At 39.4% G+C, this 12,928-nt stretch overlaps 1 protein-coding gene across 4 annotated transcripts in view; it reads right to left on the minus strand.

Moving 5' to 3' along the window:
* The window catches only part of MID1 (midline 1), a 240,413-nt gene that overhangs the window by 74,521 nt on the left and 152,964 nt on the right, over positions 1 to 12,928 (minus strand). For all 4 annotated transcript variants that reach the window (XM_003261004.3, XM_003261008.3, XM_003261005.3 and 1 more), the window contains exon 3: positions 10,051 to 10,146. In XM_003261004.3, coding sequence (XP_003261052.1) covers positions 10,051 to 10,146 — 96 coding nt within the window. The remainder of the gene's footprint in view (positions 1 to 10,050; positions 10,147 to 12,928) is intronic.

Here is a 12,928-nt window from a genome sequence, read left to right on the forward strand (position 1 = left end):
TTTTTCCTACAACATTTAATTTAGCAAATTAAAAATAGAAGTCAACGGAATCAGGTAAAAAATGGTATGTCCGGCTTCTTTCATAATCTGTAATTATTTTATACACAGAGATAATTTCAGCTTGATTGTCATTAGAAGACAATTTTATGTTCATTTATTGAGAAAAATAATTTAAACTAGATATTAGACCCAGGAGTAAAAGGTTGGTTCAGTAACAAAATGGTGGATTGATTGTTAGGATTATTCTTGTTTCTGAATGTCATGAATGGGAGCAATAAGGGAACCAAACCTTTTACTTGAGAGTTACCTTCTCACCTGCAATCATTCCATTCCCCTCTGACTCTTTCACCTGAAACCATCCAGCTAAGACCATCTCATATAAAAGTTGAGTTAGAACTAAAAATGGCCATTTTATTTTATTTTATTTTATGAGACAGAGTCTGGATCTCTTGCCCAGGCTGGAGTGCAATGGCGTGATCTCAGCTCACTGCAACCTCTGCCTCCCAGGTTCAAGTGATTCTCCTGCCTCAGCCTCTCGAGTAGCTGGGATTACAGGCGCCTGCCACCGTACCCAGCTAATTTTTGTATTTTAAATAGAGATGGGGGTTTTACCATGTTGGCCAGGCTGGTCTCGAACTCCTGACCTCAGGTGATCCACCCACCTTGGCCTCCCAAAGTGCTGGGATTACAGGCGTGAGCCACTGTGCCTGGCCAACAATGGCTATTTTAAAAAATGTATCACAACCTGTTCCTATTATTTTTTTATATCATGCCAGAAACATCTCTGCTGCTTTAGTCAATCACGCATGTAAATATTTTCAGGCAAAGAAGGTTGTGTGTGGAATACTGTAATGGAGACAGGATAAGGAATTCTTGTATTGTGTGGAGGGAGCACAATAAGATATATCAGAAAAAAGCACACTTTGTCTCTAACTTCCTAATGCTCAGCCTTTGGGCCTTCAATTAAGGCCTATCACTTCACATTTAGGTATTAACCTTGGAAATCTGCACTACCAAATTCAAACATTAGAGGGTTTGTCTTCAGAGGCATGTACAAGTGTTCATACTCCAATGTGAGCCACTAGGTAGGATTCTGTATATGATGCAATAGGTCATACCACCCAAACTAGAAAGATTAGCAGATGATGAAAGGTTTGGATAATGTTTTATATAAAGTTTCAAAACTGAAACTTGGGAATGTCATTCTAAAAGTAATACCAGCTTACTAAGCCTTATATTCATTTATTCATAAGATTAATCTCATTCCAAAATACTCAAAGATTTTTGCTATCTTCTCATTACTCCTCATGAATATGCCCAAGAAAGAAACAGGATCCAATGCCTGTTATGAATCCAGTTTTTCTAAGTCAAGGGCACTGAATCCAAAGGGAGACATTCAAATATATGTTAGATACTTTAATAATTAAATTTAACCTCTACCAAGAAAAACTACATTTGCTTCATGAGTTGTCAATTTTAGTAAACTTGGTAGAGTAAACTATTTCAACTGTTTTACTATTGCATATGAACAGACATTATTCATATGCAATAGTAAAAAAAAATCTTCTCTAGAGATGATCAATTTCTGTGCAGACCAACAGTTCTTTTCTCCTTTGTCATGGGAATCCTAAGACGTGAACTTGGGAAATCAACCACTATAATAGTGGCTCGTCATAATCCAGTTTCTGAAAGCCACCATATTTGCACTATCACATTATCATAATTCTAGAGCCTATTACATGGAGAGCCAGAGCTGACTGTGGGTTGTATGATGTGGTTTAATGAGGCCCAGAATCTGACTCTAATTATACCTTGAAAGCGTTCTCACAGAGGGTCAGATCGGGTGGGAATCTGACCCTCATCTGCAAGTGAAAATGGATTATAACTTTGGACATTCATGTCGGCCCCCAGCAGGATATACTTCATCCAAGATCAGACACACGTTCACAAGACACAAATAGCTTGTTTGGTGTTTGCATGCTGGTCTTCATCCAATGACTCCGGATGAAGCCATTGCCAAGTTTTCTATGGAAGAGAATGCTTTGGCATTACAAAACTGCACAACAAAATTAAACAAATGGTTCATCTTTCTTTTTAACCCAGTGATTTTTCATTATTTCAAAGTTTACAAATGAATGCTTTTAGGGCTTGGTGAATTACTGGAAAAGTCTTCTACAGACTCCCATCTGTTTTGCCAAGTGATTTTCTACAATTTCTTACAAGGTACATATCACCCAGGTAACACCTCACTCTCATCCTTTTCAATTTACGAAACTCATCATCTGAGCAGAAATCTAATTAAACAGCCTTAATTCCTCCACAAGAACCTTGTCACTTTACATGACAACTAGCACTGGAGAAACTCAGAGAAAGCCGTATGAGAGCAAACTTTCCATTAAAATAAAACAACAACAAAAATAGATTAAAAACTTAGTGAGAAAAATAATGGCAAAAAGAATTTTAAGAAGTGATTACAAACAAGGCAAGATAAACCAAAGAGGCCAATGCTGGAACTTTGAAGGGAATGTTGGATTAGAAAATGCCCTTCTAGGATGACCTTGGGCAAGAATGGTAAGGACTGCTGAGCCTTTATCCTCTTGAAACCATTATGGCAATTGGCCACCCTTTCCCAGTTGTTCTTGGCCATCATCTTTAGAGTCACAGTCACCTATCATTCCCCAAATGAACATCTATTAAGTGTCAAGGTGTTGTATTTGCTGTAAAAGAACTTGATTATCAGAATGTGCAGAAGATTTGGTACATATCAGTGATTCCAAGTGTTTGCTTAGCTAATAAACTATGTCTTCTGATTTTTCAAAGAAAATGGGAAGAGGAATGTGATGAAGAGATATAGTCCTTATCTGACCTAGAAAAGTTAAGTTCTGCAGGTGACCCAAATTTTGATCATTTCTCATAAGCTTGTCTTTCACTACATATATAATTAACTCCAAACTTGTCTAGTGTAACTACAAACTCATCCATTCTACCTTATTTCTCTCCTGAAGAAAACAAAACAGAGTGGTTGAAAACCCATTAGTTTTTACAATCCTAGACAAACATTTCTTAGGAGTCTACCTGAAGTTGCTCTTTTTTTTTGTTTGTTTGTTTTGTTTTTGTTTTTTGAGATGGAGTCTCGCTCTGTCCCCCAGGCTGGAGTGCAGTGGCGCGATCTCGGCTCACTGCAAGCTCCGCCTCCCGGGTTCACGCCATTCTCCTGCCTCAGCCTCCCGGGTTCACGCCATTCTCCTGCCTCAGCCTCTCTGAGTAGCTGGGACTACAGGCGCCTGCCACCACACCCGGCTAATTTTTTGTATTTTTAGTAGAGACAGGGTTTCACCGTGTTAGCCAGGATGGTCTCGATCTCCTGACCTCGGGATCTGCCCACCTGGGCCTCCCAAAGTGCTGGGGTTACAGGCGTGAGCCACTGCGCCTGGCCTGAAGTTGCTCTTTCAATGTCTCTGCCTCCTGAGTCCCAAACTGTCTTGGCCTTCATACTCTGCTCCCGTGTGTGTGTGTGTGTGTGTGTGTGTTTTAAGAGACAGGGTCTCACTCTGTCACCCAGGCTGGAGTGCAGTTGCACTCCATGGGTCACTGTAGCCTTGACCTCCCAGGCTCAAGCAATCCTCCAGTCTTGGCCTCCTTTGTTACTGGGATTACAGGCACACACCACCACGCCCATCTAGTTTTTTTATTTTTTGTAGAGACGAGGTCTCACTATATTGCCCAGGCTGTTATTGAATCCTTGGGCTCAAGTAATCCTCCTGCCTTGGCCTCCCAAACTATGCTGGGATTACAGGCATGAGCCACAGCATGCCATTCTCTGTTCTCCACCGTTTTAAAAATATTTGGCACTTACAATCAAAAAGCCATTATTTGCTTACCCTCATTTAAAAAACAAGTTATGAAAACAATGTGGCGGGGGTGGGGAGAGTTGGGTGGCTGAAGGGGAACCTTCAAACTGTTTTCCATTCTGAAGAAAAGCAGAGGTAAATCCCTGGGAAGAGATGTGGACTTATAAGGATGTGGCATTTCCTCATGGGTCGTGGGAAGGAATTCATTGATTTAATTTACAACAATTAGGAGGTGCCTCTGTGCTGTGAGTTTTTTTAGCTCCAGCTGGCATGGGAATTATTTTCCCGGGGAATGCTTATACCCAAATACAAGGACACCTTCAGGAAGAGGAAAGGGAAGAAGTACCATCTAGGAACCAAGGATGTGAACCAGGAAATTCTTTTCCACTGCACTGATTTAAAAGAATAGCATTCTGGTGCCTAACAAACTCCATGGCCTTTTTGGAGTTTCCTAGTGCTGTGAAGGTTTCCCTTGGACGTGAGATTGTTTTGCATGAGAATATCCATATTATTTTCTCAATAACCAAAAATGTCATTTCCTGAAAAGAGTTAGAAATGCCAGTTGTCACTGTGAAACTCACACAGGTCTATGTGTTCCTTGAACCCTCACTAAACCTTCAAAACCCAAAGTACAAATTCAGATGCAACATGAAAGCCTTTCCAGCTCTCATCTCTCCCAAACCAGTTCCTACAGATCCTTCCTTCTTCCACACTTTCCATTTTTCCAGAATGAACTACTTGCTTTCTGTACATACACTCCTCGTCTTTCTATCCCCATGCCTTTATTTGCCTGGCAAGCAGTGCTGTCCCCCTGCTTCCATAAACTCAAATGTTACCTACCCTTGAAGGCAGGCTCAGATCTTGCGCTGCCTTCCCCAGTCCCCAGCTAGAAATAATTTCTTGCTTCTCTGAAAGTTTGAAGTAGATAATCCACACCTTCTTTATGGTAATTATGGCTTTCTACTTTATTTTGTGTTATAAGTGCTCTTCTGTCTTAGTGAAGATAGTAAACTTCCTGTGGGCAGGGTCCTTTGGCACCTAACACAGTGCAACACACACACACAGTGGGTACTCCATCCGCACTACCAAAATGAACAAACTAGCAAGACACCGTAACAAATTAAAGTAACTGTCCACAGGCAAAAATGTACATCCCCTCCCAGAAGTATTTGTTTAGCAAACACTGCTCCTAGACCAACAGTCTCTAGAACAGAAAGTCATGTTAAGCAAAATTATCCAAAACTTGGAAAAAAGACAAAGAGAAGACTGTGAGCCCTTCCAGAGTCCCAAGAGAGCATATTCCATGAAGTCAGCCTAAGTCAGGGTCATCTGACTCTCCAGATTGGGATGTAACAGAGTCTGACTTTCTATTTACTAGCAGTTAGGGCTTAGACTCTGCAAAGTTAGATGTTAACTTAGAGAAACCCAGTAATATGCAACTTATTTTGTCCAAATGTTTCAGGTTTATTGCCCTGTAGGTCACTAACCAGTTTTGTATCCAAATTAGCTATGCTAGTCTGGCATTCTTTTCCCCCTACTACCCCCTTCCCCACATTTATATGTATCCGTTTCTGGCATCCTCCTTGGAAGCAGCTTTATCATCTTGCTGGTTCCTTCATTAAGAAGTTAAAAAAATCTTTGATGTGGACTAATTCAATCATTATATGAGAATTGGGTGTTCAACTTTTAAAAATTATACTTTCAGAATACTAATAATTAGGAATAAAAACAAATGTAAAAATAGGTACTGTAAGTATCATTATTTTTGTACTCATATTTTTTTTAAATTTTTATCTAGAATAAATTTCCCAAATACCAAATTTACTCACCCATAAACATGTGTTTCCATTCCCAAGGATTTATACAAAAACAACAGAGAAAAGAATGAATATTCTTTATTCCTTGTTTAGAATTACTTCTAATGGCATGTATGTGTCTATTCGCAAGTCTGCTACAATCAATTCAGTAATAGCTTTACTTGAAAAGCCTGTATTGCAACTAAAATTATATCTGATCTATTAAAACTAAAATCTCCTTGTAAATTTCTTCAATTTATCTATCATTTGAAATTACTGAACATCTTAGAATGTAATTTTACATCATGTTAGGATGAATAGCATCTTGTAAATTCAAGCCATAATAATATTGCATTAGGAGCAATGCATTTGTTCTGAAATCACAACAGGTCATAATGGAAACCAGACATTAATGCTTTAAGGAGTAACTAGCTGAAATTGAATGAAATAATCACCCAATCCATAAAGCATTTATAAGATTTACCATAAAGCTCAGGTAATTTTTTTGTTTTTTTTTTTACTGAAGAGAAATAATTCTTTCTTACTGTCCTAAACATCAAATGCTATCACATCATAAAAATAAAATATGGCACACAGATTATTCCATTTTGTTCATCCATTTATTCATATAATACATATTAACTTTACCCTATAATAATGAAAACGTTATGCTTGTTCACTATTATTTCCAATGTTGTTTAATCAACAAGGCTCAACATGTTCTCTGGCAAGACGCTTGACAAAAGAGAATCCAGTCTAAGCAGAGGGTTCAAAAGGTCTGGATTCTGCAACACAACTGCTGCCACTGCTGCTGCCTTCACACTCTCAACTTCATCTCAACATGATGAAACACTGATTCTACGCTGACAATCATGTAGCTTTTAAAGCAAGACGGTCTACTAAGTAAACCAATGAGCTCACTGGACAATCCTAATCTGCTCTCTCACCTATGTTTTACTCTAATTCCTCCTTTTCTTTCCTTTTGTATGCCTTTCCCTCTTCCACCTATCATAACCTCCATCAGCACCTCAAATGATGAACAGCTGGAGTAGATGGCTTAGGTAGGAGATGAGAACATCCCTAATTTCTATCTCCCTGGATATTGTCTTTGGAAAACACAACAAATTTGGAGTTGGAAAAAGTTGCTAACTCATGTGTTTCTCTTAGTAACCAGTTTTACATTTCTGATCACAAGGGGAGCACTTGTAAGTAAAAGCACAGACTTTACAAACACAAAGTATTTTAAGCCTTCCACCAAAGCACCAGTGTTTGCATAGTAGACACGCTTTTACACTGATAGGATCTTTCTGAAAGCAATCTTTGCTAATTTCTGCTATGCTGAGGAATGTATCACTGACAAACACCAGTGTGTTGCATAAATAAGCAGACACCTCAATACCTAGGGTACCAAAAAATAATAGTTTTGAAATCTGTAAGAACTGGCTCAAGTCCTGACTCTTCCACAAAGTTTCAGAAAAATTGTACTCACATTTTTTTCTCTTTTAATCCCCCCTTCTCAAACCATACTCCATCTAATCTAAGATACCAGCAACTGTCTCATCTATATTTTGTGTGCCAGGAGGAACAAACAAATGTTGCCCATTAAACTGTCTCACCATTCATTTAAGTTGCAGCTCAATTTCAGCAATATTAGTCTGTAAAAAAATGCTAATCTTAGAATCCATAAATGCAATATTCTACTAGCTGCGCACCTGATTGGCTACTCTACTGTTCTTTAAATATGTTGTTCTATGTGTGTACATTGTTCTCTAACATATTGTAATCATTATTATTTGCTACATTGTGCATCTACTGACAGTTATAGGCACATAGGAGGCTATAAACTTATAATTACTGCTTAGACGATCAAAGGGACTTGAAGGAACTCTTACTGCAAAAATGGAGTTACTGTCAAAAATTTTAAATGCATGCTCAAAATAATTTGCTTCTCCAACTTTAGATATTTTGGGGGAGCTGAACTTGCGAGCATTCAAATAGTGCTCAAAATTTGCCATTTGGAGAGTCATCATGCAAATTCATCTAAAACAAATTCCCTGAGCTCCTACTGTGTGAAAATCATTGCATTAGAGTCTATGAGATACAAAGATGAATTAGATTTGATTCCCATCCTCTAAGACTTCACATTCTGGTTGGAAAAATGGAACTGGTACATGAAAGAATGATAAAGCCATGAGAAGATTATTACTATTCTTGCATTGCTATAAAGAAATACCTGAGACTGGGTAATTTACAAAGAAAAGGGGTTTAATTGGTTCACAGGTGCTGCAGGCTGTACAGGAAGCATGGCACCAGGCATGTGCTCGGCTTCTGATGAGGCCTCAGGAAGCTTTTACACATGGTAGAAGGCAAAGCCAGAACTGGCACGTCACATGGCGAAATTAGGAGCAAGAGAGAGAGTGTGTGTGGGAGGGGGGCGGGCGGCAGTGGCGGGGGGAGTGTCATACACTTTTAAACAACCAGATCTTGTGAGAACTCACTCATTATCATGGAGTCAGCACCAAGCCATGAGGGATCTGCCCCCATGACCCAAACACCTCCCACCAAGCCCCACCTCCAGCATTGGGGATTACAATTCGACATGAGATTGGGGCGGGGACATCTCTCCTTTCTCTGAATCACATACACGGTATCATAAAATGTTATGTGATTCAGAGAAAGGAGCGATGACTCTGGACCAGGGAACCAGAGAAACATTCACAACTGAAGTGCCCCTTGACTTAGGACTTGGAGGATACACAGGAAGCATTCTGACAAATAGACATGGGTTAGAGAAATGGGCCTACCAGTCAGAGGGAACTGCTTGGTTAAGGGCCAGAAGGCTTAAAAGTGTAGTGAATGGCAATTGTTTAGTTTCAGTTCATGGGGTGGGGTGGTAAAAAGACAATTTGGGAGAAGATGCAAGAGGACTTTGAAAATCACATAAAGGAAGTGGCATCTATTTTTTCCTTATGCAGTGTAGTCATTGTAGGTTCTGCTGTTGTTGCAATTGTGGTTTATTTCATGGAAATACATCTGACAACTAAGATGCATTAATATACACCTGCAGTGGGTTAAATTGTGTCTGCAAAAAGGTATGTTCAAGTCCTAAGCCCTGGTACCTGTAAATGGGACCTTATTTGAAAATAGAGTCTTTGTTTTTTCTTTGAGACAAGGTCTCACTCTGTCGCCTAGGCTGGAATGCAGTGGTGCAATCTCAGCTCACTGCAGCCTCGATTTCCCAGGCTTAGGTGATCCTCCCACCTCAGCCTCCCAAGTAGCTGGGACCACAGGTGTGTTCTCCCACACCTGGCCAATTTTTTGTATTTTTTAGTAGAGATGGGTTTTCGCCATGTTGCCCAGGCTGGTCTCCTGAGCTCAAGCGATCCTCCTGCCTTAGCCTCCTGAAGTGCTGGGATTACAGGGTGTAAGCCACCATGCCTGGCCTGAAAATAGAGTCTTCGCAGATGTAATCAAGTTAAAGTGAGGTAAGGCTGGAGTAGGGTGGGCTCTTTATAACAATAAGGAAATTTGGACACAAATTCGAGACACAGCAGGAGAATGTGATAACGGAGGAAGAGTTTAGAGCACTGTAGCTGCAAGCCAAGGAACTCCAAGAATTGCCTGCAACTACCAGAAAATGGGAAGAGGCAAGGAAAGATCCTCCCCTAGAACCTTTGGAGGGAGCATGGCCCTGCCCAAATCTTGATTTCAGACTTCTAGCCTCCAAAAGTGAGAGGATAAATTAGTCTTGTTTTATACTTTCCCAGTTTGTGGTAATTTGTTATGGCAGCCCTAGTACACTAATACAATACCTTTTTTGTTTTTTGAGACAGAGTCTTGCTCTGTTGCCCAGACTGAAGTGCAATGGTGCGATCTCAGCTCACTGCAAGCTCCACCTCCTGGGTTCACACCATTCTCCTGCCTCAGCCTCCCAAGTAGCTGGGACTACAGGTGCCCACCACCATGCCCAGCTAATTTTTTATATTTTTAGTAGAGACGGGGTTTCACCGTGTTAGCCAGGATGGTCTCGATCTCCTGACCTCGTGATCTGCCCACCTCGGCCTCCCAAAGTGCTGGGATTACAGGCATGAGCCACCACGCCTGGCCTACAATACCTTTTTTGACTATTCTTTGTAAGGGCAATTAAAATCTACAACATTAGGACTGCTATGTAATGCTAGATCAGGGAAAGCTGTAATGGGAATGGGAAGCAGCTGTGGATGGGAGAGATTCTCTGAAGTTCTAATTCCTTTTAATTTCCTCCATCTTTTATTTTGGCTTTTGCAAAATATTTAATTTTAAGAAAGATTCTTGTTTTAAAATTATAAAGCATGAGGATATCAAAACCTTGATCTGGCAGTTTTCATATGAAACATACCATACAGAAATACAGAGATACTCACTTCAACATGTTGACAGGTTTGGATGAGTTTAGCCAAAAGGGTCTCCAGTTCTGTGTTCCTCTTAATAAGGTTGGTGAGGTTACTCTCTAAGTTTTGCTGTTCAAAAAAAAAAAAAAGAGGAAAAATATTATTCTGCATATTTTTATACTTCAGATATACAAAATTACTCATACTGAGGAAAAACTGATACATTTTTCAGAAACCTTAGTGAAATCAACATAATTTCAAGTATTTATAGATTTAAACTGGATTTTCAAAAGTTGCATTTAAAAGAACCTTTTAGACACACTCAGACTTTATTCTTTTTGTTCCTGCTTCTTGCACTAACTCAGGGATACTTAACAGAATAATTAGTTATAGGTTATCTCTAAGTCACGACCTACGGAGAAAGGAGGTAATTGGATTTCTATCCCTTTACTTGAATCAGAGCTGGCAATAATATAAGGAATATATTCCCACATCAAATCAACTACCATTGGATTTTTCAGATTTATCCTTTTATGGGCAGGCTGAGGCTAATCCCTTGGAGGAAGGTTTGAATTGTTTAGCTCTTGCTGACAATAAGGTCATTTATAGACACTTATGATAAGTCCTCGTCACACACACGTTTGGTCAGTTGTAGTGGAGTTGACTCTCTGTATCCACTGGGTTCCACATACCTGGATTCAACTAATTGCAGATCAAAAATATTGGAAAAAAATGGATGACTGCATCTGTACTGAACATGTACAGACTTTTTTCTTGTCCTTATTCCCTAAACAATAGAATATATCTACTATTTACACAGTATTTACATTGTAATAGGTAATATAAGTTATCTAGAGATGATTTAAAGTATGCAGGAGGACGTGATTAGGTTATATGCAAATAACAGGCCATTTTATATCAGGGACTTGAGCATCCATGATTTTAGTATCTATGAGAGACCCTGAAATTAATCCTTTATGGATACCAACAAACAATTGTACCTTTTATTGTTCATGCTTCTATTCTTTGTCCATCAATGCCAGATCAAATTTCTTTGAACACTATATTTACCACTCATTATCCCGCATAAGACTCTAGAATTATTCCCTATTCCTTTAGAGCATCAAACTTAAAGTTCTCTGGAATGACTATTTAATCCTATTTTCAAACACAATAACTCTCTGTTCTGGGTAAGACTCACTAAGATTTCTCTGTTCCTTCTCATTCACATGCTCTTGATTGCCAGGGGTGTCCAATCTTTTGGCTTCCCTGGGCCACGCTGGAAGAAGAACTGTCTTGGGCCACACATAAAATAACTAACACTAATGACAGCTGATGAGCTAAAACACTAATGACAGCTGATGAGCTAAAAAAAAAATCACAAAACAATCTCATAATGTTTTAAGAAAGTTTATGAATTTGTGTTGGGCTGCATTCAAAGCGCTTCTGGGCTGCAGGTGGCCTTGCAGGCCACGTGTTGGACAAGCTTGATTTACACCATTCATTCATTTACTTATGTGTTCCTACCATTCATTCATTTACTTATGTGTTCACACAACAAGTACTTATGAAGCTTCTACAATATGCCAGACTCTGAAAGAGACAGTGGGGAAATCAAATAAAAATATTAATATCTACTCCCTGTCCACAAGGAAATAGATGACTGTACAAACTGGGAGAAAGATGCTGCAAACAAGAGAAGGGCAAGAGTTGATGGCTGCCGGTTAAAGGTTTCCAAGAGGGCCAAGTCTTGCAGCTGAGGCTTGAAGGATGTCCAGGGGTTTTTTGTTGCACAACAGTGGAAACTTCTTGGAAAGAAAGAAGTGAGCATGTGGAAGAATCTTCCATGGGCAGGGAATAGAACAATGTCGTATGCCAACATCAGAGAGGTTGAGAGGGCAAAAGATTAGGGAAAGTGTGTTTTAGCATCTAGACAGTTCCACAAGTATGGCAAAGATATGGAACAACAGGACATTTCATGGAAAAGAAAACAGACCTCAAATTTATAATGCCATCTGAGAAAGAGGATTTAGAAAGAGTTTGAGGGATTTTGAAAACTAACAAGTTCATAAAGGTGTTAATATTTCATTGTGCTGTAAAATTTATGAAAATTTTATCTCATTCTACTTCCCTAAATTTTTTATTTAGAAAAGTATATTAGGCCAGGTGCGGTGGCTCACGCTTGTAATCCCAGCACTTTGGGAGGCCAAGGTGGGCGGATCACGAGGTCAGGAGATCGAGACCACGGTGAAACCCCGTCTCTACTAAAAAAATACAAAAAAATTAGCCGGGCGTGGTGGCGGGCGCCTGTAGTCCCAGCTACTCGGAGAGGCTGAGGCAGGAGAATGGCGTGAACCCGGGAGGCGGAGCTTGCAGTGAGCCGAGATCGCGCCACTGCACTCCAGCCTGGGTGAGAGAGCGAGACTCTGTCTCAAAAAAAAAAAAAAAAAAAATAAAATAAATAAAATAGAAAAGTATATTAAGGAAAAGAACCACTTTTATCTAAGGCTTAAACTGCATATGTCAAAAGCAGAACTTTCTGGTTATTTTTAAAACAAGTTAAACTTATTAATCTGGTTTTATCCTATTGACTGTTTTTAAAATTTTTTAATGAATGCATTTTCATTTCTAGTAGGTTCTTTATCACATCTCTCTTTTCTTATTGAATTTCTGTCTGTTCCTATTACAAAAACACAATTCTCTTCTCCATAATCTCAAGACAACTAAACTTACTTATTCTTAAGCTCTTTTGAGAAAAGGCAATTCTGTATTTCCCTGTGCTTGTTGAATATTTCTCAAGGATCTGATTTTATCTTTGTCTTGTAATTTTTGTCTGACAGCTCATACAATGTAAACTTTGTTCCCTGTGCTGTGATTTGGGGATTGACATAGGCCAGCCAGATGAGAAGCA

The sequence above is a fragment of the Nomascus leucogenys genome, chromosome X, assembly GCF_006542625.1.
Source record: "Nomascus leucogenys isolate Asia chromosome X, Asia_NLE_v1, whole genome shotgun sequence".
NCBI classification, from domain to species: Eukaryota; Metazoa; Chordata; class Mammalia; order Primates; family Hylobatidae; genus Nomascus; species Nomascus leucogenys.